Source organism: Canis lupus, chromosome 6 (genome assembly GCF_011100685.1).
Source record: "Canis lupus familiaris isolate Mischka breed German Shepherd chromosome 6, alternate assembly UU_Cfam_GSD_1.0, whole genome shotgun sequence".
NCBI lineage: Eukaryota > Metazoa > Chordata > Mammalia > Carnivora > Canidae > Canis > Canis lupus.
The window spans coordinates 59115457-59140939 of NC_049227.1; the positions used below are offsets into that span (position 1 = coordinate 59115457).

The 25483-nt window shown below is 35.3% G+C and overlaps 1 protein-coding gene across 4 annotated transcripts in view; it reads right to left on the minus strand.

Moving 5' to 3' along the window:
• Window positions 1-212: 212 nt before the first annotated feature.
• ZNF326 (zinc finger protein 326) overlaps window positions 213-25483 on the minus strand; it is a 37721-nt gene continuing 12450 nt past the window's right edge. For all 4 annotated transcript variants that reach the window (XM_038541427.1, XM_038541428.1, XM_038541430.1 and 1 more), the window contains 7 exons: window positions 23086-23284; window positions 18482-18593; window positions 12593-12740; window positions 10635-10734; window positions 8344-8474; window positions 6237-6332; window positions 213-1394 (listed from right to left, as the gene is read on the minus strand). In XM_038541427.1, the coding sequence (XP_038397355.1) occupies window positions 1023-1394; window positions 6237-6332; window positions 8344-8474; window positions 10635-10734; window positions 12593-12740; window positions 18482-18593; window positions 23086-23284 (1158 nt within the window). In that variant the 3' untranslated portion in view covers window positions 213-1022. The remainder of the gene's footprint in view (window positions 1395-6236; window positions 6333-8343; window positions 8475-10634; window positions 10735-12592; window positions 12741-18481; window positions 18594-23085; window positions 23285-25483) is intronic.

A 25483-nucleotide genomic window follows, 5' to 3' on the forward strand; every position in this document is an offset into this window, starting at 1 on the left:
CTTTTCAGTGACAGAGATGGTCATGTGAAAATAGACCATCTATCAATCTCATCTTCTTTTGCAGTGTATGTAAGCCTACAAACTACAAAAAGTTTAAAAAAAAAAAAAAATATTCGAGAGAGAAATATTTCTTTTTTAGAAAAGAGATCGTTTGCTTCTTGGTTCTTCAGCTAAAAACAGACACGACAAAAGAACTAACACAACTATAAAAATCATTTGTATCCAAATGTATTTTCAAGAAGATTTCAAGATCTGACACAGGCACAAAGAAAAGGAATTAAAACAAGTATAAACAAGTCAGTTGTAGACTGACCTCAACTTGAAATATGCTAAAAAATATTTTAGTAGTACTTTAAAAAAATGATTGAAGTAATTTTTTTTAATTCAACTCTTCTCATTTATGTGAGCTAAATTCCTACATTAAGGCAAAACCTCATTTTACTCATTTAATTGATTAATGGTTTCATTTAAAATTGCTAATCCAGGGAAGGTTTTTGTAAAAATCGTTTTATTGCTACAAAGGGAAACATGGTCACAAAAAGCCTTTAAGCGTATCTTAACGCAAATTACTATTCAATGTCCAATGCCATAAAAAAATACACAGTCAGAGCACAAAATACTTGCCCAATTTATCTCTTCTAGGGTAAGTATTCAAAACATTAATGCACACTTGAATATATACTCCCAACAGCAGCATTTAAGTTCAAATGATTAAGTAGATATACTAACAATACACATCTGTTATCCTTAACACCAATAAAGTAATAAAAATTAAGCTTAAAAATTATACAAACAATTTATCTAATCTAAGTTTGGTAGCTATAAAAACTAAACTAAAATAGTCTTACCTTCATTTTATTAAACAAAATGGCAAACATTTAGAAATTATATAAAACAAATTTGAATGTGTGGAATGCATGCAACATGGGTGTTAATTCTCATATTTTAAACTATTAAAATTCTTACCCTTTTCCATATTAGGAGAGAAATTTAAAGCTTCTTTTAAATCTAACACCGTATATTTAATTTTCTTCAGGTTGGTCAACAGGGAAGTTAACAGGCTCTTCCTTTGCTTCTCCTTCCCCCACTGCCTCTCCTTCCCCCACTGCCTCTCCTTCCCCCACCGCCTCACCTTCCCCCACTGCCTCTCCTTCCCCCACTCCCTCTATGTCCCCTGCTTCCTCTGTGTCTCCCACTCCTTCTTCTCCTCCTCCTTCTCCCACTTCCTCTGCTTCCTCCACTTCTTCTGCTTCCTCTACTTCCCCCACTTCCTCCTCTTCTTCCTCCTCCTCCTCCTCTTCTTCAATAGGTTCATCAATTTTTTCTTCCTCTTCCTCATCTCCTTCTATTTGTTGATCTTGAGAATGATCTTGAATTTCAAAAGGATTCTCACCCTAAAAAGCATAAGGAAAAACAGCTTTTAAAATCAGGACATTAAAAAATAATAATAATAAATAAATAAATAAATAAAAGCAGGACATTCATCTTTGTTATCAGTGAACTTATTTGCTATGACATTAAAAATAAATACAGTTTGAAACTTTTTATTTTAACTTATGACAAATCCACTAAATATCTATTCAGTACTTATTTTCATATCACTATGGGTATATAAATTACTAAAAGCATTACTATACATTCCATAAACTGGAACAGTCAAAGGCCACATTTTCCTAACTGAATTTCTAAAATCATATGACAAAAGTAAATTTGTGAGTTTTAGTAGGAACAAAGTAAATAAAGCAAAGATTTATGTTCTACTAAATTATGCCACGATTCAATCTACTACCTACTGTGGCAGGATCTCTATAAAACACTCAAATGAAAATCAGGTCTTTTTAAAAATTCAAATGAATGAAAATCAGGTACCTATTGGATACACCTTACTTTTTCTTTATGGAAAGTAGATAAATATTTAATTCACTATGGGCACCTGAGTGGCTCAGTCGGTTAAGCATCTGGCTTCAGTTCAGGTCATGATCTCAGGGTCCTGGGATCGAGCCCTGCACTGGGCTCCCTGCTCAGCAGGGAGTCTGCCTATCCCTCTCCAGCTCTGCCCCTACTCCTGTGGTCTCTCTCTCAAATAAATAAATAAAATCTTTTTTAAAAATCTGTAATTTACTAACATTCACAGATACAACTTTATTAATTTTTATAAATACTTGAATTATGTGTCTGGATTGTCTCATAGGCCATATCAGAAGGCTATATTAATACAGTAAGAAATGAAGAGGCGATGAAGTTTATTAAACAGTAAAGTATAAGACTGGTATTCTAGGGCAGCCTGGTGGCTCAGCAGTTTAGCACTCCCTTCAGCCCAGGGCGGGATCCTGGAGACCCGGGATCCAGTCCTACATCAGGCTCCCTGCGTGGAGCCTGCCTCTCCCTCTACCTGTCTCTCTAATAAATAAATAAAATGTTTTTAAAAATAATTAAAAAAAAAAAAAGACTGGTACTCTACTTCAAGATCCATCAGGTAGGAAGCATAGGATGAACTGAAGTTGCAAGAGAAGAAATATTAGTGAGGGAGTTACTCTAATAATTCAGGAAAGTGTAAAAGATGTAGCAGCATATTAACAGAATATGTAAATTAAGATGGGGAAAGTGGAAGAAGCAAATATATGCTTTATATAATTAGAATTTAAGATGTCTAAATGTCTAAGAGGCAGCTGTAAATTCACAATTCAAGAGAGTTCAAAGTAAGACATTTAAATTTGTGAATTGTTTGCACAGAGTGAATACTGAAGCCAGGGAAATAAGCAGAATAAAAGGGCCAAGGAAGTAAGAATAAAAGCGCTGATGAGAAAACCCACTGAAAATTCAATGCCTATACACAGGGACAAAAGTTAGAGAGAAAAAAAAAGTGCAGGAGGAAATTCAGGATAGTAAAATATTATCCAGCAAAACAAAGTTACAAGAATAAGTGACAGATTAACAGTGTCAAATAAAACAGGTAATACTAGAAAAGAACTGAAAAAGGTCACTAGAGTTGATAATTATTAAGGTTGAATGAGGGTACTTGAGGGATTTATTACACTATCCCTTTTATTTTTGTATGTTTAAAATAGTAAATAACAAAATGTTAAAAAAACGTATTTGAAAATTAAGTCACCAGTTATCTTAGAGCAGATCCAAAAGTAGATGTACATGAAATCGGACAGCAATGACTGCCCAAGAGTAAATCTTCATTATTGTTCTAAGCTCCCCAAAACCACAAGTCCACGTTCCACACTCTGAGACTCTAATTCAGTCAAGAATTAAGAGTTCTCGCTAAAAACCCAAGTTCCTGAATCAATTTCAGACTTTCTGAATGAAAATTTCCAGGAGAGAGATCTGCTGAACTGCATACTTAGGAAGCACTTCACGAGATATTAATCAGAAGTTTGGGAAACTCTTAATTCAGAAGGTCTTAAAGGGGGCCTAGGCAGCTTTTTGTTTGATTTCAGCTTCACAAGGAATTCTAATTACCCATCTCCAACTGACAACTACCAGGTTAAAGAATGGATAATATAGAGAAATTAGAGAGCGCAATGCAAGATAAACTACCTTTTAAAGTACAGTGATAAGAGAAAGGTAAGATGGGAAGGGGCAGAGTATGAAAGGTTAAGTCGTTTTTAGTTTAGGGACCTTATGATTATAAGCATGCCTGTTGCAGACGAATAAAATAAACAGGGAACAAGTAAGATGCCAGTAAGGAGAAAGAAAATTGATAAAACAAGAACATAGGGGAAGGGCAAAAAGGGGGTTATCTTTCTTCACAGATAACAATAAAGGTGAGACTAAGGTACATAAATCTAACGCAAAAAGGAGAAAACTTACAGTTCACATCTAATGGTCTCAATCTCCCTAAAGCAAAAGAAGTGGTAAGATCATGGGAAGTAAAGGGATAAGGATGAAATCTAGAGTGGAAAAGCTTTGAAACAATCACTGAAGGAAGCCCATTACATTGACTGGTAAGAAGCAAAATTACTGGGATCCCTGGGTGGCGCAGCGGTTTGGCGCCTGCCTTTGGCCCAGGGCGTGATCCTGGAGACCCGGGATCGAATCCCACATCGGGCTCCCGGTGCATGGAGCCTGCTTCTCCCTCTGCCTGTGTCTCTGCCTCTCTCTCTCTCTCTCCTGTGTGTGTGTGTGACTATCATGAATAAATAAATAAAATCTTTAAAAAAAAAAAAAAAAAGAAGCAAAATTACTGTGAACTGCAATGACCATCTAGAAAACACAGTACAGGCCCAATTCCATGACATTTGTAGCGAGACCGTTAATAAAGGCAACCATAGACACAGGCATAGTGCTGGGAACTGCTAAGTGGTAGAACAAGTACGTGAGGAATTTTAGAACAGCAGCACTGCTTTGTTATAAGGTCTGACCATGAATATCCAGGCAAGGGTGTGAAGGTAGAACAGGTGATACGATTGGAGAAATGGGAGAAAGTGACAAACTGGTTATTTTCATAGGACAAAGATTAAAAAGATATTTTGTCAGAGAACTTAATGGTGAAAGAGTTTTAAATGAGGACCAGAGCTAACCATGGGCAGAGGATGTTCTGTGGAATAACAGGGAAGACAGCAGAGAGGAAAGGTGAACAAAGGGATACCAGTGAGTAATGGGACACCAGTGCTTCTTGAATTTTAACATTTAACATGTTTATGATTCAATTAGGATCTTGTTCAAATGAAACTGCATTTCTAATGAACCCCCAGGAGATGGCCAATATTGCTGGTCCGTGGATCACATTCATAGGGAAAAATTCTAGAAGAGTTCTCAGTTCAGGTACTTTCTCAACAATATTCCCATAAGCAGGACACTCTATGAAATGACTCAAGTGTAGCTTGAGAAGTCCCATTTGTATTCTTATCTCATTAAATATTACTTTCATACATCAAAAGAAACCATCATTAACTTCTCAAAAGTTTGTGATATATAGCAAGGATAAAAATTAAATTTTTTTCTAATTTAACAATGACGCTCTTACCTTTTTGATGCCATATCTCCCAAAAAACTGAATTTCAGTTAGGTCTGTAGTCACTATTTTTTTTTTTATTGCATTACTCTGTTATAATTTTTGCATTCACCTTTTAAAAACGGTATCAATAATGTAGTTAAAATGACAAATATGACATATTAGAAAATAGGACCCCTCAGGAATAAGCTGAAAGAACTGAGATTTATTTTAGCTTCTAAGTCACTTGGTTGACGTGTATGTTAATGGTCATTAAATATATATATCAGGCTTTTTCACTGAGCACCTGGTAATCACTACAATAGTCAAAATGAACAAAACTTCGCTAATCCATAAAATCAAGATTTAGTTACAAATATAAATATCACATTTACAAATTTTCAACATAATGGCTGTCTTCACTGTAGGATGATTTTAAATGAGGTATTATCTTACAAAGACTCAAAAGCTAACCTCTAAAATAGTATTATTCAGGAACTTGACATATAAGTTCTTATTTGTAAAGTATATATAATATGTAAAGAATTTTATGTGAAGAAGGAATACCACAATAACATATAGTTAAAAATTCTAACAAGCAGTGTACCAGGTGTACCCAATTGTTCACATCTGCATTAACTAACATTTGGGGCAAACCTGCTGGCCTCCTGATTCTATGAGGGAGCTTTTTCTGAAGCAGCATATCTGACCTCCTGCTTCCCCTCCAACTTTTATCCAAGGAAGAAGAATAACTTATCCAATTAGTAACGCTTAGAAGAAGAAACTGGGCATGTACAACTTAGCCTTTCTGGGTCCCCTCTTTTGGGTCTTCCTAGCAACAGAAAAGGTACATTCTAGTCTACTGTAGGCCATGTGGTAAAGTAGAGGAAGCCTATTGCTGTCTACCTGAACCAGTAATAGAGGCTGGGGAGAGGTTAAGTTTATCTAACTTAGAAGTTTAATACAGAAGGTCCACAGTAAGTAACTACACACATAAGACATATCCCCTAAGTCGCCCTTTATTTAAAAATGAAGAATAAAGGTGACATTTTGAACTTCTATCAGACTCCTGCATATCTCTCAAATGATCCACAGTTGAGAGAGAGATAAGGGAGGAATGGCTTATTGTTTCCTCACCCAACAATTAGGAAAAAAGATATTTTATCTACATGCAAGATATTAAGTAAAATTCTTCTTAATATTGCACTATATCTACATATCATAGTTACTATGTCACCATTTAATTATAAAGATACAAGGATATAACCTAAAAAGGTTTGCCCTAATATCTTACCTTAACAAAACGTTCATATCGCGCCTTCACTATTGGATTATTTAAAATGCTTGTAGCAGTCAAGACACTCTCTCTTTTTATTTGCTCCTTATAAGCCTATGAAAAATAGAATACACTGAGGTACATGAAAACTATTCCATGAAAACATTTCTATAATTAATATTGTATGTTCAAATTATTAGATTTAAATGATTTACTTTCTGGCAAATTAAGCTATAAAGCAACAATGGCTACTGTGACCACAATCTAAATCATCCATGGATTCAAAGAATAAAGATTCAATAAGCCAATCAGACTCATTAAAAAACAGTCACCAAATAAATGTCTAGACCTACTAGACAGTTGCTTTCTCTCTTTCCTACTCTACATGCACATCCCCCTGCCCTAACTATTCCAATTACTAATTTTCATGTTATCAAAAAAGAAAGAATAGGGGTATCTGGGTGGCTTAGTCAGTTAAGTGTCTGCCTTTGGCTCAGGTCCTGGTTTCAGGAGCCCCAGGATCAAGCCTCGCATCAGGCTCTCTGTTTGGTGAGGAGTCTGCTTCTCCCTCTGCCCCTCGTGTCACTTGTGCTCTCTTGCTCTATCAAATAAGTAAATATTTTTTAAAAAGAAAGAAAGAATAATTTTTCATGTTACTAGAGTAATTAGTCCTCCTTTGGACTGTATTTAGCACAAGACTATATTATACAAAGGAGGAATGGTAATAATATGGAATGTCTAGTTACCAAAAAGGTGTCAAGAGAATATCAAAAGAGAAAGGACAAACATTTATTTTATTTTTTTTAAGTTTTTACTTAAATTTTTTTTAAAGATTTTATTTATTTATTCAAGAGAGACACACAGCGAGAGGCAGAGACACAGGCAGAGGGAAAAGCAGGCTCCATGCAGGGAGCCCAATGTGGGACTTGATCCTGGAACTCTGGGATCACCCACAGAGCCAAAGGCAGATGCTCGACCGCTGAGCCACCCAGGGGTCCCAGGACAAACATTTTCTAAAGGAGATATGTGCTTAAAGTGGCTAACAATGTCTGAGTTAAATGAGGACCACATTCATACAAAACATAAATTTAAGACTCAGGTATGCTCTATTTAAAACTTAAGTCTTTAGAGGAGCCTGAGTGGCTCAGTCAGTTAGGTGGCTGACTCTTGATTTCGGCTCACGTTATGTTTTCAGGGTCCTGGGACTGAGCCCCAAGTGGGGCTCCACACTCAACTGAGAGTCTGCTTCAGGATTTTTTCGCTCCCTCAGCCCCTCCCCCTGCTCACTCACACATCCTCTCTCTAAAATAAATGAATAAATAAGTAAATCTTAAACATAAAACTTAAGTCTTTGATAATTGAATTTTTAAATTTGCTTCTCAAACAAGCTAGTTTCCAACAATATAAACTAGCTTGTTTGAAATTGGACTTTATAAAATCAACCAACATAAAAGCAGAAATACACCAATCAAAAGAAAACAATACATTTTTCCAAGAATTTTTGAGTAAATTCTAATCAGAAACATAATGATTGATAGTAACTGATAATACTAGTTTATTTTTCCCAGCCATCAGGGGGATGGAGGCCACACATTTTTTTTTTAGATCTATAATACACACAGTCTCCCTCTCTCTCTCCTTCCCTCCCTAGAGGCCTCCCTCTTCTCATTTAAAACTGTTTTGTATCAACTTAAAAAAGAGGGTCAGTTCAAGGAGTATGATTTCCTGAAGCCTTACATTATATAAGCTTACACTAGTCAGGAACCACTTTAAGTGTTTTTCATACTTTAACTTAATCTTTAAACAGTCACGTAAGAGTAAAATGATTATCCACCCCGATTTTACAGATAACGAAACTTAGACAAAGAAAGGTTAATTCATTTGCTTACCACATGTTAAATAGTGAACCAGAATTCAAACCCACAAATTCTTGCTTCAGAGCCCAATCTTAACCACCATGCTTAACTACTATGCTATACTGCCTCTCTAGGTATCTTTACAGTTTTTTACACATGAGATTAAGAAAGCTGTATGCAAGCAAGTAACTATGAAACAATGGCCTTTAAAAGACAATAAAAGATTGATGAATAATTCAATGACTTCATTAAAATAGATCAAAACTTACCTGCTTTCCTTTGATATGATCAGGAGATTTTAAGTGCTGCTGCACTGAACCATGTAAAGCAGGGATATACACACTGCATGCACTGCAGTGAACAGTCTCTACTTTCATCATGTGATCATCTGCAGTAACACCTAACCAAAAAAGCCAGTTATTAATAAGAAAAGTAATGATTTACATATATTCTTATTTCTGACAAAACAAGTTGTTATTATTTTGTTTCCATGGTTATTTATAACCCCCTTCATCTAAAAAAAGGATCAAAGTATGTAGGTTATGTTGAGTTTTTCTACCACATCTCATAAATCGGCATATAAATATAGATTAAAAATATGGATAAGAAATAAAATTAAAAAGTATAATTATATTTTCTAATCATATTATCCAATCATGTTTTGAGGCCTAGAAGTCCATCTCCCAAATACATAATATAAAAGAAGATAAATGATGATTTTGTAGTAAAAAAGAGAATTTCCATGATAATAAATGTGGGTGGACAGGGATAGGGAAAAAGATGTCGAAATTGGATTCACAAGAAACAAAATATCACTGGTGATCAATATTTATTACTGGTGAAGGTATAAATATATGCAAGGGAAAGGTGAGAGAGAAAATGGCATTTTATGGGCATTTAATTCAGTATGGCTGGGGCACTGAGAATAAAGAAGAGACAAAAGAGAAAAAGAGCAGGGCCTACACCATGGAGATCTTTGCATACCAAACATAGGAATTTGAAATTTATCCTATAGAGGATGGGGAACCAGCTAAAATTCCTTTTTTTTCCCTTGAAGTAATATAATCATGCAGTAGAATTAGAGGTAAGAAAGACTGGGAGTGAGGAAACTAGTTAAGAAAATAATATAATTGCCAAGAGAACAGATAGAGATTTGAACGAATGCAATATTTAAAGAAGTAAAGAACAGACTTAAATGATATTTAAAGGACGCAACTGGGGATCCCTGGGTGGCTCAGTGGTTTAGCACCTGCCTTTGGCCCAGGGTGTGATCCTGGAGTCCCGGGATCGAGTCCCATATCGGGCTCCCGGCATGGAGCCTGCTTCTCCCTCCTCCTATGTCTCTGCCTCTCTCTTTCTCTCTCTCTCTCTATGTCTATCATAAATAAATAAATAAATCTTTAAAAAAAAATAAAGGACGCAACTGATAAGATACAATACTATAGATGTAGTAAAGTAAAATTACTTAGGACTAACTTTATACTTCTGGCTTTGATCTTGGGGGCCATCCTCCAAGGTTACTAAAAGATAGGTCTGTTGAGTTTTTGTTTTGTTTGCTTTATGGGATGGAGGATGTTCAAAGAGTCTTCAAATTTTTTTGATACACTGTTTCTGTAAGACTGTTAAAGAGAGAAGTCAATAGGCAGTTGGATGTTTGAGACTAGGGTTCAGAGGAGAGACCTGTGCTAAGGATATAAATGTATAGGTAATCAACATAGAGGTGTTAATTTAAGCTCTGCACATGAATCATGATGAATCATGAGGAAAGAATATAAAAGAGAAGATAATGGAAATAAGGACAGAATAGTCCTTAGTTCCAATACCAACTTCTGAAAGCCTTGTAGAGAAAGAGAAGCACAAATAAAACGTCAGAGAAATAAGGAACATTAGGACAGTGAGATACCATGGAACCTGGGGGAGAAAGCAGATTCACAAAGAATAGTGAAAAATGTTGCAGAAGATAATGATTCAGAAGAACCTACAGAAGCTGGTGTTGGGAATCTGATAGATCAGAGCAGTTTTAGTAGACCACTGGTAGCAGAAAGTGGTCTACTGTGGAGAAATAGTAATGGGTAGTAAATAAACAGATTGATGTGGACTATGCTTAAAGCAGCATGGTTGTTCAAGGAGAAAAGCAGGTTTTAGGGGAACTATTGTCTATTTTTCTTTTCTTTTCCTTTGTTCCTTTGGAGATTTTTTTTTAAGATGAAAGCATAGGCTTCAAAGACAAACTAAAAAAAAGGAGAGTTCACTATTAGAGCAAAAGTCCTTAGAGAGATGAAAAGGAATAAAACAGAGGACAGATGGAAGAATTCACTTCCATATAAAGGAAAAGCGGATTTTCCTTGCAAAACTGAAGTGAGAGACGTAACAGTAGACAGTGATAAACCTGCAAACATGGGAAAAGAAAGTCAAAGGAGTTCATCTCTAATAAGCAACTCACAGCTACCACATATGATTATGAACCTGATCACTCTAATGGGCATCATTTACACTGAAATAGGGTATAGTATGTAAAATATACATGTAAAATTCTAAAATAATTTGTTTAAATACTTACCTTCCATAACATCTTTTTCAATTAGTTTAACTACTTCTGTTTGATTATTTGTCTGTTGCTTACGAATAGATGTTTTCTTGAATTTATTCACCATACATTCCTATAAAACAAAATAGGGGGAAAACAGTTTTCAGTGAGCTCTCAGAATATGCTTAGCACCAAAGTCAGCCTATCGAAGATAACATCTGTTACATAAGAACTAATGTCTGTTCTGAAGGAGTGTACAATTCAGTTGAAACAGACTATCATGAAATATAAAGAAATTACTCAGACACTTATAAAAAGTATTTACTTTCAAAATGTATTTTATATCAACAATAGCCAAAGTATGGAAAGAGCCCAAATGTCCACTAACTGATACAATGGATAAAGATGTGTTGTATATGTGCAGTGGAATATTACTCAGCCATCAAAAAGAATGAAACTGTGCCATTTGCCATGATGTGGATGAAGCTAGAATGTATTATGGTAAGTGAAAAAAGCCAGAGAAAGACAAATACCATGGGATTCCTTTCACTCATATGACAAATTTAACTTGGAAACAAAACAGATGAACACAGAAAAAGGGTGAAAAAAGGAGCAAGGGAAACAAACCAAAGGAGACTCAACAACAGAGAACTAAGAATTGAAGGAGGTGGGTGGGGGAAGGGCTAGATGACTGATGGGTATTAAGGAGGGCACTTGTTATGACTGGGTGTTGTATATAAGCGATGAGTCACTGAATTCTACTCCCGAAACCAATACTGTACTGTATGTCAACTAACTAGAATTTAAATAAAAACCTTAAAAGAAAAAAAATGTATTTTAGGCATAAATAACAAGAGAAATCAAAGAGAGCTGGAATAGTTAAGAGGTCTTCTCAGGGCATTTGAGTACTTAAGTCCTAAATGACAAGTAGGAACCAGTTAAGGAATGAAATCACAGAAGAAAATATTCTGAGAGGCACACAATTCTGCAAGGATATGGAGGAATGAATGATCACTCTATTTCTAACCTTGTAACAATTCCATGCTTTTGCCCAAATTAACTGTGTGTACAATTAGCAGTCCAGCTCTAATCCTGTCCTTACACATCCCTGGCCCCAACTATCCTCCCCTTCTCCAAAACCCGTCTATACTCTCACTCCTGGCCCTTCAACTTAACTGTGCCATCTGTGGATATACAAAGTGTGTTCCCTTTTCAATTACTGTTAAGTTCACAGAGGGTGGCCGCTGTGTCTTTGGTCCCTGAACAGCATCTTTTTTCAAGTATTCAAGAAAAACTGTTGAACTGGTGACCACACGCTGATAATATAAAGGATAACAAATAGACACCCACTCTCTGGCTCTGAATTCATATTGCCACTTAACCGAAAGTCACTACACTACTCTGAGCACGATTTTTCAAAATAAAAAGGAGTTGTGATGAAACAATGAACGAAAGTACCCAGAATAGCACAAAGTACACAGTAGACTGTCACTGAATGATACCTGACCTACATCAATAAATAGCTGTTAAAAGAATTCTTTTCCTGACACCTCTGCTAGAAACCACTGTAAAAAATAAAATGTCCTCTCACATTACAAATCTAATATTTATTACAGAGGAATTAACATCTAATTCTGAGTTAATTTTTTTTAAAAAACTCTTTAGGTAAACAATAAACTAAAAAAAAATAATAATAATAAACTAAATCTTTAGAAACTTAAAATGGGAGACAGATGGGAAATTGAAAAAGTAAAAAATAAGATAAAGTGCTTCTCGCCTTAAAAACAGCTACTTAGAGCGTCTGGGTGGCTCAGGTGATTAAGTGTCTGCCTTTGGCTCAGGTCATGATACTGGAGTCCCAGGATCAAGTCCCAAATGAGGCTCCCTGAAGGAAGCCTGCTTTTCCCTCTGCCTCTCTCTGTGTGTCTCTCATGAATAAATAAATTACATCTTTAAAAAATAAATAAAATAAAATAAAAACAGCTACTTACATGCAAAAACTCCATAACTACTTTATCAAATTTGGTTTGTTTCTGAATATGATCTAGTGTTTCTTGGTGTGAAGGACTTTCCAGATGTAGTTCAATATCTTTTTCTTCAAATGTTCGGAATTTACAAAATGAACACGTAAATGCCATTCTACGAAGGAAAAAAAAAGTTTTTCTTTAAATATTGCTTTATTTACTTAGACTTCCTAAGACCATACCAATGAAACTAATTTTACCAGCATAAATGATTTCCTTTATTCCATTTTACGGTTGATCTAAATTTAGCTGAAGTCAGAAAAACCAGTATTTCTCTAAATACCTATTTGAACAACACTGTTACTATACCACTTTGCATTTCTGGCCCAACCTGGAGCTACTGGGTACAAATGATGGAATCAATGGATCTATTTAATCTAGTCCTAAACTATCCACTTCAAACCTAGACTAGTTAGAAAGCCAAACCAAACTTCAAAAAATATCAAGTCCCAAAGTTCCACTACTTACTTTATATTCTGTTCCACTCTCAAGCTTGCAATCCACTAAGGCAGTATCAACCAAGCCAAATGGAATATCAGACAACCATAATTCACTCCCTTAGAGCTGTTGGGTGAAAAAAAGCCTGCCCTCTAAGGACCACTTCAGGATGACTGATAAGCCTGAACTAGACAAATTTAGAAGCTCAGGAGCCACTCCACTATGAATTTCCCGTTTCCTCCCATGAAGTGTTCCTGTCTAACATATTCTTGTTACTTCCTTTTCCTTGAATTATGACAACAGTTTCTTAACTGGTTTGTCTCCAGTCTCCATTTTCCAATTAATTAATTCTTTATACCACTATTATATTTATTTTCCTGGTTTAAATTATGGGACCTAGAGCCTACTGCTAGGGTTATATCCTCTTATGTGACATTGGTCAAAATTATTTAACTTCACTGGGTCTTAGCTCTCTTGTCTTATTGATATGAGAACCCTTACAGAAGTATTGTGAGGCTTAAAAAAATTAAAATATAGAAAGCCCTTAGAACAATCTCTGGCACATAGGAATAATTCGATAAATTACTGTCACTTCCTAAAGGAGGCAACAACACTTCACTGCTCAAAAGACTTCTTTGGCTTCACAGACTTCCACCTCAAAAAACAAAGCCAAAACACCTTAAATTGGCATTTAAGAAAGTTTTTAATCTCTCCTGTGTCCTTCTGGCTTTACCCATTAAATACTTTTAACAGCATCTGGCACACCGTATGTTTTCACTTTTTAAATTAGATTACATTTTCAACCCCCACTAGATTCATTTTCAATCTACACAGCTTGCCATTTCCTGAATATCAATGAAATGTCCGTTTCTTTGCTATGACCTCGAGCCATGTCCTCCATCTGGGCTGCCAAACAGCTCCTACGCAATCTTATCCTTCATGAATCAGTTCAAATACTGCCTCCATCCATGTCCCTGATTTTCCTGCACTCCTACACTACACTCCTGCACTCCTAGTGTTCTCTTGTAAGACACTTTGTACTTCTCTTTTGGCACTCTTCCCCACATACTGTTGTCTGTCTGTACTTCTCACACCTCTGTCCCCTTCCCCCCCCAGATTCGCTTATTATACTGAAAGCATTCAATTATCCAAAAAGAACACATCATAAGAATAGTTATGTACTGTCAATCTCTTATCCTCCTAAATCAAAGCAAAACTGCTGATAAATTAAAATAATTTTAGACTATTTTACATGATTCTTCTCCTTAAATGACAATTTAATTGAACTGACATTCTTTGGTTTATATCATCAGATTTATATTTAAAGTTATGGAGGAAACAGCTACATGAAAGTTCAGTTCTTCCATTTTCTCCAAGTCCCACATTTATTATATTAACATGGGTATATTCTATCCAAAGCTACAATTTTTAAAGGGGGAAGTATTCATAGGGTAAATACAAAAATTAATCTTATAATGTAAAATCATCTTCAGATTCCTACGCGCCTGAAAGAGTTCGTTTTAATTTGTTCCCACCCCTGTCAAAAGAAGGAATTCTACCCACAGTGGCAGAGAAAGATACCACAAAGACCAAAAATAGCTGCTTCTTAAAACTAGAACTTCTTTTCATAGGTTAATTCTTAAAAAGCTTAATCCTATTGTTTCTCAAGTCCCAACAAATTATGAGTAACAAATCAGAAAGAACATGGGAAAAAAGTTATTAAAGTTGGACACAAAGATTATGTAAGTACAACATTATACAAGAGGACCTTTGAACAACAAGAGTTTGCAAAGCACAGGTTCCCTGTATGCAGATTTTTTTACAGCACAGTTCTGTAAATGTATCTTCTCTTCCTTAGGATTTTCTTAATATTTTTTTTCTCTAGTTTACTTTATTGTAATAGAGTGTATAAAACTATAACATACTAAATATGCGTTAAATCTACGGTTTGTGTTATCAGTAAGGCTTCTAGTCAACAGGTGGCCATTAGCAGTTTTTTGGGAACCCAAAATTACACATGGATTCATGAATGTGTGGAGGGTTGGCACCCCTAACCCCCATGTTGTTTATGGGCCCCCTATAATAACGAGCTTGCTAAAATCAAAGACAGTCTAAGCAAACAAAAAAATCTGGGAATTAAGATGCAAGTGAATTTTCTTTTACTATATTTTACATAAATAAAATCAACATAATGTTTTACTACATTAAAACCAAATAGTGAGAATCCCTGGGTGGCTCAGCGGTTAAGCGCCTGCCTTCAGCTCAGGGCATGATCCTGGAGTCCCGGGATTGAGTCCCACATCAGGTTCTCTGCATGGAGCCTGCTTCTCTCTCTGCCTGTGTCTCTGCCTCTCTCTCGCTGTGGGTCTCATGAATAAATAAATAAAATCTTAAAAAAAAAAAAAAAAAAAAAACCACCACCAAGTAGTAACAAAGAATATCCTGTTTAAGACGAAGAAAGGGACAATTTAAAACGTATCTCCACAAAAAGGTCTGTAGATGTTGCTCTTAAAATGTTATCTTCAGAACTAACAAAGTTTTAAACATCTAGAAAATTCACTAATGTGTAATATTTCATTCCCCTCATGCTACACAAAACAAATTAACTTTTAAAGAGCAAAACTAGGGCAGCCCGGGTAGTTCAGCGGTTTAGCGCTGCCTTCAGCCCAGGGCCTGATCCTGGAGACCCGGGATCGAGTCCGTCAGGCTCCCCGCATGGAGCCTGCTTCTCTCTGCCTGTGTTTCTGCCCCCTTCCCCAACCCCGCCCCGTGTCTCTAATAAATAAATAAAATCTTAAAAAAAAAAAAAAAAAAAAAGCAGAACTACATTCTGAATAGAAAATACACTGAATTTACTTTTAAAATTTTATAATCTAGGGATCCCTGGGTGGCTCAGCAGTTTAGTGCCTGCCTTTGGCCCAGGACGCGATCCTGGAGTCCCGGGATCAAGTCCCGCGTCAGGCTCCCAGCATGGAGCCTGCTTATTCCTCTGCCTGTGTGTCTCTGCCTCTATCATTAATAAATAAAATATTTTTTAAAAAAAAGTAAAATAAATAAAATAAAATAAAATAAAATAAAATAAAATAAAATAAAATAAAATAAAATAAAATAAAATAAAAAATAAAATAAAATAAAATAAAATAAATTTTATAATCTTGGGACACCTGGGTGGCTCAGAGGTTGAGCCTCAGCCTTCAGCTCAGGCCTTGATCCTAGTTCAGGGATGGAGTCCTGCATTGGGCTCCCTGAGAGGAGCCTGTTTTTCCCTCTATGTCTCTGCCTCTGTGTGTCTCTCATAGATAAATTAAATCTTTTAAAAATAAAATAAAAATAAAATTTTATAATCTTTATTTTCCTAACATAAGTAGTAATTTCAGAGAAAGATGTTGAAAAATTTATCAATTTCTGCCCTTTAAAAAAGTTTTCTTTTAGACTTTTTCATGCATATTTTACATGTTGTATATGTAATTTTTTTCTATTTTGCCTGTTTTCTCCATGTTACTACAGGTTTTATAACCTTCATTTTCAAGAATGGCCTATGAACCCATAAAGGCAAGTGTCAAAACTTAAACATACTTGACTACTTATAATCGCTGGTATTTGTTTCATGTTTGGAGCTACTATAAATAATGCTATCATTGGCACCTCTTTAGATTAAACTGAAACACTTTTATATTATTTTCTTAGAACACAGACTATAAAAAAATTCAAGACATTTTAAAAAACTGCTAAATTGGGGGCATCTAGGTGGCTCAATCAGTTAAGCTTCCAACTCTTGATTTCAGCTCAGGTGAGGATCTCAGGGTCGTGACATCAAGCCCTGTGTTGCGCTCACTCCAAGTTGGGCATGGAGCCTGCTTAAGATTCTCTCTCTCTCCTTCTGCCCCTCCCTCTTTCCCTCTTAATAAATAACTAACCTACTAAACTGCTTCCCAGTAATTATAATCATATTATTTGGTTACTAGCAAAATTATAATAGTGCGCTTTGACTGTATCCTTGTTAGTAAATCAATATTGTTTTTCCCCTCACTAATAAAACACCATGCTATTATTTAAATTTCTAGTTTATCTTACAATGAGTTTCAACATTTTCCATAAAATTATTACATAGCTGTTGTTCCTTCAGCCAATCAACACTGGTTGGGGGATGCTGATGGCTCAGCGGTTGAGTGTCTGCCTTCAGCTCAGGTCCTGATCCCAAGATCCAGGATCCAGGATTGAGTCCCGCACCAGACTCCTTGCGGGGAGCCTGCTTCTCCTTCTGCCTGTGTCTCTGCCTCTCTCTCTCATGAATAAATAAAATCTTTAAAAATAAAAATAAAAAACACTAGTTGGGGGCACCTGGGGGGCCCAGACAACTAGGCATCCTGCTCTTGATTTCAGTTCAGCTCATGATCTCAGGGTTGTGAGACTGACGGAGTCCCACATCAGGCTTCTTGCTGAACACAGAGCCTGCTTAAGATTCTCTCTCCCTCTGCCTCTACCCCCACTCTCCCTCACCCTTTCCCTCGGAAAAAAAAAAAAAAAAAAAATACTAATTGGATGACATTTATCTTAGACATTAATCATTTCTTATGTTTATGTTTTCCAAGTCCATTTGCTTTCAAGTTTTAAATTTTTATTTAAATTAATGTGGTCATTATTTCCTTTATAATTTACTCTGTAACTTTTAAGCCTAGAAAGAAAAGACTTCTGCAGCAATTATTTATAAATATTCTATTTTAGTTTCCTGTTATTTTCCATTGTATATGTTCTTTAATCCACCTGGATTCATCTTCACTGGTATAAGAAGATCTAAACTATTTTTCTTCTTATTGTTCAGCTGTTCAATTTTTTTTAAGTAGTTTTACTTCTGTTTCCAACCTCTTTTTTATTATATATTCTTACATATAATACATATGTTTACAAGTTAACAATTCTATCATACTAATAACCTTTTCCTAGGACCACATACAGCTTTCTAATGTTTCAATTATCTAGAAAAGTTAGTACACCTCCTCATGTACTCTTCTTTTACCTAACCTTTGGAATCAAGATTGATGACACCTGTTATATTTCTAATATTTAATTTTCCTATCCAAGAATATCACTGTCTCCCTGTACTCAAATCTCAAGAAGACTTTGTGGTTTCCTTCATGTTATGACATGTATTTCTTTTTAAGAATACCGTATTTTCAAGTATTTTTTATTTTTAGAATATCATTGAGTGGAACTCTTTTTTCTTATGTTTTCTAAATGGTGACTGCACATAAATACCAAAAATCTTTTATCAAACCTTTTCATTTGAACCTCATGAATTTTTTCACATTCCAGTTGATGTATCTGCACTTTCTAGGAAAATGTTTTTGTTTGTTTGTTTTGTTTTTTAGGAAAATGTTTTTTAATGAGACCAATTTTCAGACTCTACTAAATACAAACCTGTATCCATCTCCGTATTTCTCACTGTTTTTTTCTCTTCTGCGCCTTTGTTTCTCTCGTCGAGCCTCAATTCGTCGCTTTTCTTCTTCTTCATTTTTAGGATCAGTTTTTGCTAGAGTATCAGCAAAAGTCAAAACTAAAAATCACTTTTCCATTCTCCCTTTTAAGTTTCCACTTCATAAAGTATAGACATGCAAGGTTTACTTGGTGACTACAATCTAAATTGAACTCACCAGAGATTAACCAGTATTTCTGAAATTTCATTCATTTGAATACCATTATCATGAATTCAGTGCTTTCAGATATTTTCATGTTCATATGACAAACTACATAGTAATCACAATTGTAGAAGTCAGTCTGTGAATCACCTACTATAGTACTAATCAGTCATTAACAATAAAATTACCCAGAAATACTTTTTAAAAATGCACAAGCCCTGGGGCATATGGGTGGCTCAGTTGGTTAAGCCTCTGACTTTTGGTTTCAGCTCAGGTCAGGATCTCAGGGTTGTGAAATCGAGCCTGTGTCAGGCTCTGAGCTCAGGAAAGAGTCTGCTTGAGATTCGCCCCCCTTCCTCCCTGCTCCTCTTCCCACTTTTTTTTTACTTGTGCTCTCTCTCAAATAAATAAATAAATAGATCTTCAAAAAAAAATGCACATACCCTTATCCACCTCTTCCCTAAATCCTTATTTAAGGTGGAATCAGAACATCTATCAGTTTTAAAAGGCTTCTCACATGACTCAGATTCAGAGTTTTGTCTTGAGTGTTGTATTTATCATTAGGAGGTATCGTTGAGGATACAGTATTGTCCCAGTACACAGAATCTCCTTTAGAGGACAAAGTTAAGTTATTTTTCATGGTTTCTGGTACCAGGATAAGGTGTGCTTCCTCTGGAAAATTAATCTTTTTGCTTTTGCACTAAATTTAATCTTTTGCTTTTAATTTTGTGGACATGACAACTCCAGAAATAGTCACATTTCCACATTTCCTTCTTTACATTGTTAAAAAAAAATCAAAAGCCAATCTGAAAATACAATTAAGAAACCATTTGTTAGTATCAACAAGACTAAAAGAAGTATAGAACTTATACTTCAAAAACTATAAAACATTGTTGAAAAAAGTTAAAGATCTAAATAAATGGAAAAACTAAATAAATGATGGTTCAGAGATCTGAAAACATTGTTAAGATGGTTATACTCCTCCCAAATTTATCTACAGATTTAGCACAATCCCGGTCAGAATTCTGACTTCTTCACAAAAAAATGACAAGTTGATTCTAAAGTTCACAGCGGGGGCAGTCTGGGTGGTTCAGTGGTTTAGCGCCGCCTTTGGCCTAGAGCATGATCCTGGAGTTCCGGGATCGAGTCCTACATCAAGCTACCTGCATGGAGCCTGCTCCTCTCTCTGCCTGTGTCTCTGCACCTCTCTCTCTCTCTGTCTTCTCATGAATGAATAAAATCTTAAAAAAAAAAAAAGAATCTGCTATTTTAGAAAGAAAGAAAGAAAGAAAGAAAGAAAGAAAGAAAGAAAGAAAGAAAGAAAGAAAGAAAGAAAGAAAGAAAGAAAGAAAGAAAGAAAGAAAGAAAGATCATTCACAGGGAATAGCAAGGGATCTAAAATAGTGGAAACAATCCTTTAAGGAGAAACAAAATAGAAAGACTCACACTATGATTTCAAAACTTGCTACAAAGCCATGGTAATCAAGACCTTGTGGTATTGGCACAAGGACAGATATATAGATATATAGATCAGAAGTGAGAAACCAGATATATAGATCAGAAGTGAGAAGCCAAAAATAAATTCGTGTAACTATGGTCAGCTGGTTTTTAGCAGGGATGCCAAAATTACTCTGTTGGCAGAGAACAGTCTTTTCAACAAATGGTACTGGGCAACCAGATAGCCACATGCAAAAGTGATAGTGCAAGACCTAAATGCAAAAACTGTAACTATAAAACTCTTAGAAGAAAATACAGGAGTGTATTTTCATGACTTTGGAATATGGCAAGGAATTCTTTAGAAAACCAAAAGAATTGAGCAACAGGGACACCTGGGTGGTTCAACGGTTGAGCATCTGCCTTTGGCTCAGGGTGTGATCCTGGATTCCCGGGACCAAGTCCCATATTGGGATCCTTGCATAGAGCCTGCTTCTCCTCCCTCTGCCTGTGTCTCTGCTTCTCTTTCTGTGTCTCTCATGAATAAATAAATAAATAATCTTAAAGGAAAAAAAAAAGAACTGAGCAACAACAAAAAAAATAGACAAATTGAACTTTATCAAATTTAAAAACTTTTGTGCTTCAAAGGATACTATCAGAAGAGTAAAATGGCAACTCCAAGTAGGAGACAAAATTTACAAATATGAATACATCTGAAAAGTGACCTGTCTCTAGAATATATAAAGAACTTTGGCAACTCAATAAAAAGAAAGCCCAACTGAAAAGTGACCAAAGCATCTCAACAGGCATTTTTCCAAGAAAAATACATGAATAGCCAAAAGCAAATGAAAAAAAATGCCCTTCCATTAATCACCAGAGAGAAATGTAAATCAAGACCACAATAAGATGCCACTTTATACTACCTCCATGGCTAGAATCAAAAAGACTGGTTAGTCTTTAGTGAGGATACAGAGAAATTAGAAATCTCATACACTGTTGGTGGGAATGTAAAATGGTGCCAGCTCCTTTGGAACACATGCTGTTCCTCAAATGATTACACAATTACCGTATGACCCAACAATTAATTTCTTAGATATATCTAGGATATATGAAACGAAAACATGTGCTCACACAAAAACTTATACACAGATATTTACAGCAGCATTATTCATGGTAGCCAAAAGGTAGAAGTAACCCAATTACCCATCAATGAATGAATGGATAAAGAAAATGATATATCCATACAATGGAATTATTTCCAGCCATAAAATGGAATGAAGTACTGATACATGCTGTAACTTGGATGAATCTTGGAAGATTATGCTAACTGAAAGAAGCCTATCACAAAAGTCCACATTCTACATGACTTTTTTCATGTGAAAGTCTAGAATACAGAAATCAATAAAGGTAGAAAGTAAATTAGTGGTTGCTCTGGGCTATGGGGTGTGAAGGGGATAATGCTTAAAGGGTACCCGGTCTCTGTGAGGTGATGAAAATGTTCTCAAATTGACATGGTGATATTTGCATATATCTGTGAATACACTAAAAACCAGTGAGTTACAGACTTTAAACGGGTGAATTGTAGGGTTTGCAAATCATAGCTCAGTAAAGTCTTTTTATAAAAAAAAGTTCAGAAGCAGATTACTGTTCCTTATCTATGTTGTTCTATTTTATTTTTTAACTTTATAATGTATTTCTATATGAAATCAAGTACATTTGACCAAATTAGATGAAGTCAAGGACCTACCTAAATAAAAGCTCAGGAAACCTCTTTTTCGGCACTCTTTATGAAAACATGTAGCAGTAAAACAACATACACCAAATATTTTGTCTATTTTTACTTGCACACTGAATTACTTATTATTTTTTTATATTTATTTTTGCCTTGATGACTGAAAAGTACTGTCTGTGTCTTTCCAGATAAGGTGAAGTGTGAGTCTTCCTATTTTATTTTTTTCTTTAGGATTGTTTCCATTATTTTGGATCTCTTGCAATTCCCTGTGAACTTTAGAATCAACTGGTCAATTTCTGCAAAGAAGGTAGAATTCTGATCTCTGAACCATTTATTTAGTTTTTCCATTTATTTGGATCATTAACTTCTTTCAACAATATTTTATAGTTTTTGAGGCATAAGTTCTACACTTCTTTTGTTAAATTTATTCCTCAGTATTTAGCCTTAATGCTAACACAAACGAAATGTTTTTAAAGATTTATTTATTTGAGAGAGAGAGAGAGAGAGCGCGCGCGCGCGTGCGCACCAGCAGGGGAAAACGGAGAGGGAGAGAACCACGCTCCCTGCTGAGCAGGGAGTCCGATGCAGGGCTCGATCCCAGGAACCCTGAGCTAAGATCATGACCTGAGCCAAAGGCAAGACACTTAACTGACTAAGCCACCCAGGTGCCCCTTAATTTCATTTTCAGATTGGCTTTTGATTTTTTAACACTGTAAAGATGGAAACATAACTAACTCTAAGAGTTGTCATGCCCACAAAATTAAAAACAAATTAATTTTCCAGAAGAAATACACCTTTTCCTGGTACCAAAAACCATGAAAATATATGAATAGCCCCTTTGTCCCTTAAGGGGATTCTGTGTAATGGCACAATACTACATCCTCATCGATACCACCCAACAATAAATATAATACTCAAGACAAAACTTTGAATCAAAATCATGTGAAAAGCCTTTTAAAACAGATGTTCTGATTCTATCCTAAATAAGCATTTAGGGAAGAGGGGTGAACAAGGGAATGTACATTTTTAAAAAGGATCTCTGGGTAATTTCAATGTTCGTGATCAATTAGTAACTATACTAGGTGATTCACAGATCTAGTTTCTACAATTGTAATTACTATGCAGTTTGTCAAATGAACATGAGAAAATTATCCAAAAGCACTAAACTTTTTAAAAATTGGAAGTACCTTAAGCCACATCAGTTATGTTTTCTTACTTACTGGGTGATTTGCTGAGGCTCATCTTCTCCACAGGCTTTGTCAGCTTGGGTTTCTTGATAAAGGTTCCACCAGGCTTATTAAATGGTTGCATCATTTTTCTCTTTATTCCTCTTGCAGCAGCAACTGTCACATTGGTGGGTTTGTTTTGATAGTCAACAACAATTCCAGGTCTATGAATGCTTCCAAAATCACTCATATGCTGCAAATTTGTGAAATCAAGAAACATTAGCATAACATCCAAAGATAAAGTATGAATTCACACAAATTTTATGTGTTACCTATCTAATAATTTTCACCTGAAAATTCCCCAGAATGTAACTAAATTTTACATGTCCACTCTGAATAAACACATTGAAAGGCTTTGTAAAATTATTACATGAACCCAAATCCAGTGAATTAGTATTTTTATTTCCAGTAGAACAAATATGGATACTTCCTATTTTTTAAATTTTTACCATTCAAAATTACTTGAGATCATAAACAACATATGTGCCTGTCAGAATATTACCACTTGTACAACTCTCTGACAACTCCTCTTCAGAGTTCCTAATTGATGTTTTCCCATGAAAAGACCTTAAAAGACATCTTTATTTCACTAAAACCTGGCTTAATACTAAGATGCATAAAGAAGACCATATTTGAAGTCTGAAGTAAAAAAGATCCAGAAATCACTTAGGATTTCTCCCTGTTGAAAAAGGGAATGAGAAAGCGAGATGGAACATTAGTATGAAATAGGAGAGTTAAAGCATAACCATGCATCAACTTCCAGGACACACTTCAGATAAAGAATTACATCTGACGTTCCATTCACATTCTTACCTAGAGAAACATATTCTGACCCAGAAGCCCAAGAAGTGAAAGTTTACAGACGAAGAGTCATGCAACCAAACGACTCTTGTGTCCCTTCCTCTTCTCCTGTCATTAACAAAATCCACTACACCAAGAGGCCACATGTCCATAGAAATTTATTCTGCTAATCTTACTTTTAGAAGATAAAGATTGAGGAGTAATCTGAAGAGAAGGATCCAGTGGGAATTGTACAAGTGAAGATTAAAAAAGAAAGTCCTGTTGGTTCATCTACTTCATTAACAGGAGGAAAGAAAGAAAAGTCCATTCACACTTGAATGGTGAACACAAAGTACAGGAATGCCTGTTTTTCTATTGTGAAAACAAAATTAATGTTTGAAGTCTCATTAAGAAAAAAATCATTTGCCTAAAGTAATACAAAGCATGGAAAATGTTATGCATTTTTAAAATTTTCAAACTGGAATTGATTTTCAATTTCAAAAGCCAAAGCCTATTACCCCAACAATTTTCAATTAACCTACAGTCACTAATTATGGTGGAATAGCAACATATCAGTTGCTTACATTTGTGTATTATACTTAGGAATCCCTATCTAACCTAGGAGACTTGAATAGATTAGTGTTACCAGATAATTTATAGAATCACATTAGAAATATCTTCATTAATTATCCATTAAAGGTGCAATGCATTTTACATAAGTAAAGGGTAACTGTTATAAGTGCAAAATTTCTACACAAAAGTAACAAACTACACTCATGTACCAAAGGCTAATAAAAACGTGTGCCCTACTACATATTTTTTATCAGAAGTTCTTTCCTCTGCAAAGAGAGAATATTAAGAGTAACTGACTTAAAAAAAGAAACAAAAACCCCAAAAACCCCAAAAAACAACATTTCTTACATTAAAGCAAGAATACAATATCCTTCATAGACCAAACTACAAAACTCCACAATCTACATACACTTAACTAGGTAAAATTTCATGTCCACCAAGTTACCTAAGAACGTAAGTCATTATCTTTATACTATGTCCTGAAATAAAACACTTGAAGACTAGTATATTTACTCGTGTAAGCAATAATTTATAAACTATTACTTCCTAGGAAGGAGCCAGAGACATGTTTGTACAGGTAGGAACTTACTTCTCAATAGTAAAATCTTATGACACAAGGGAAAACAGAACACCCAGCAACAGGACATATATTAAGAGAGTGAGTTAGTAATTAAACTGACCACAAATCATTCTACAACCTATTAAACATATCAACTTCTTCACCATGTAAACATGGCTAAGCTACCCTCATCTATCCAGCTTTTAGTCCTTTGTGTTTAATGTGAAATATGGAGCTCTGAAGAAATTCTATGTGCTAGAGTTATAGCAGCAAAGTATAAACATTTTTTCATACATTGCACCTTTAACCTACTCAAAAACTCCAAAGGGTTCAGTTACCTTTTACAATAATCCAAGAACTGTCCCACCAGCAAAGTTGCTAGTGTTTACAAGGAAAAATGCAACTCCTTTTAACCCCTTTTAGACCAAAACCTAATATCCTCACCTTTTTAATAAAGGGAGATTTGGCAAAACTTACAAT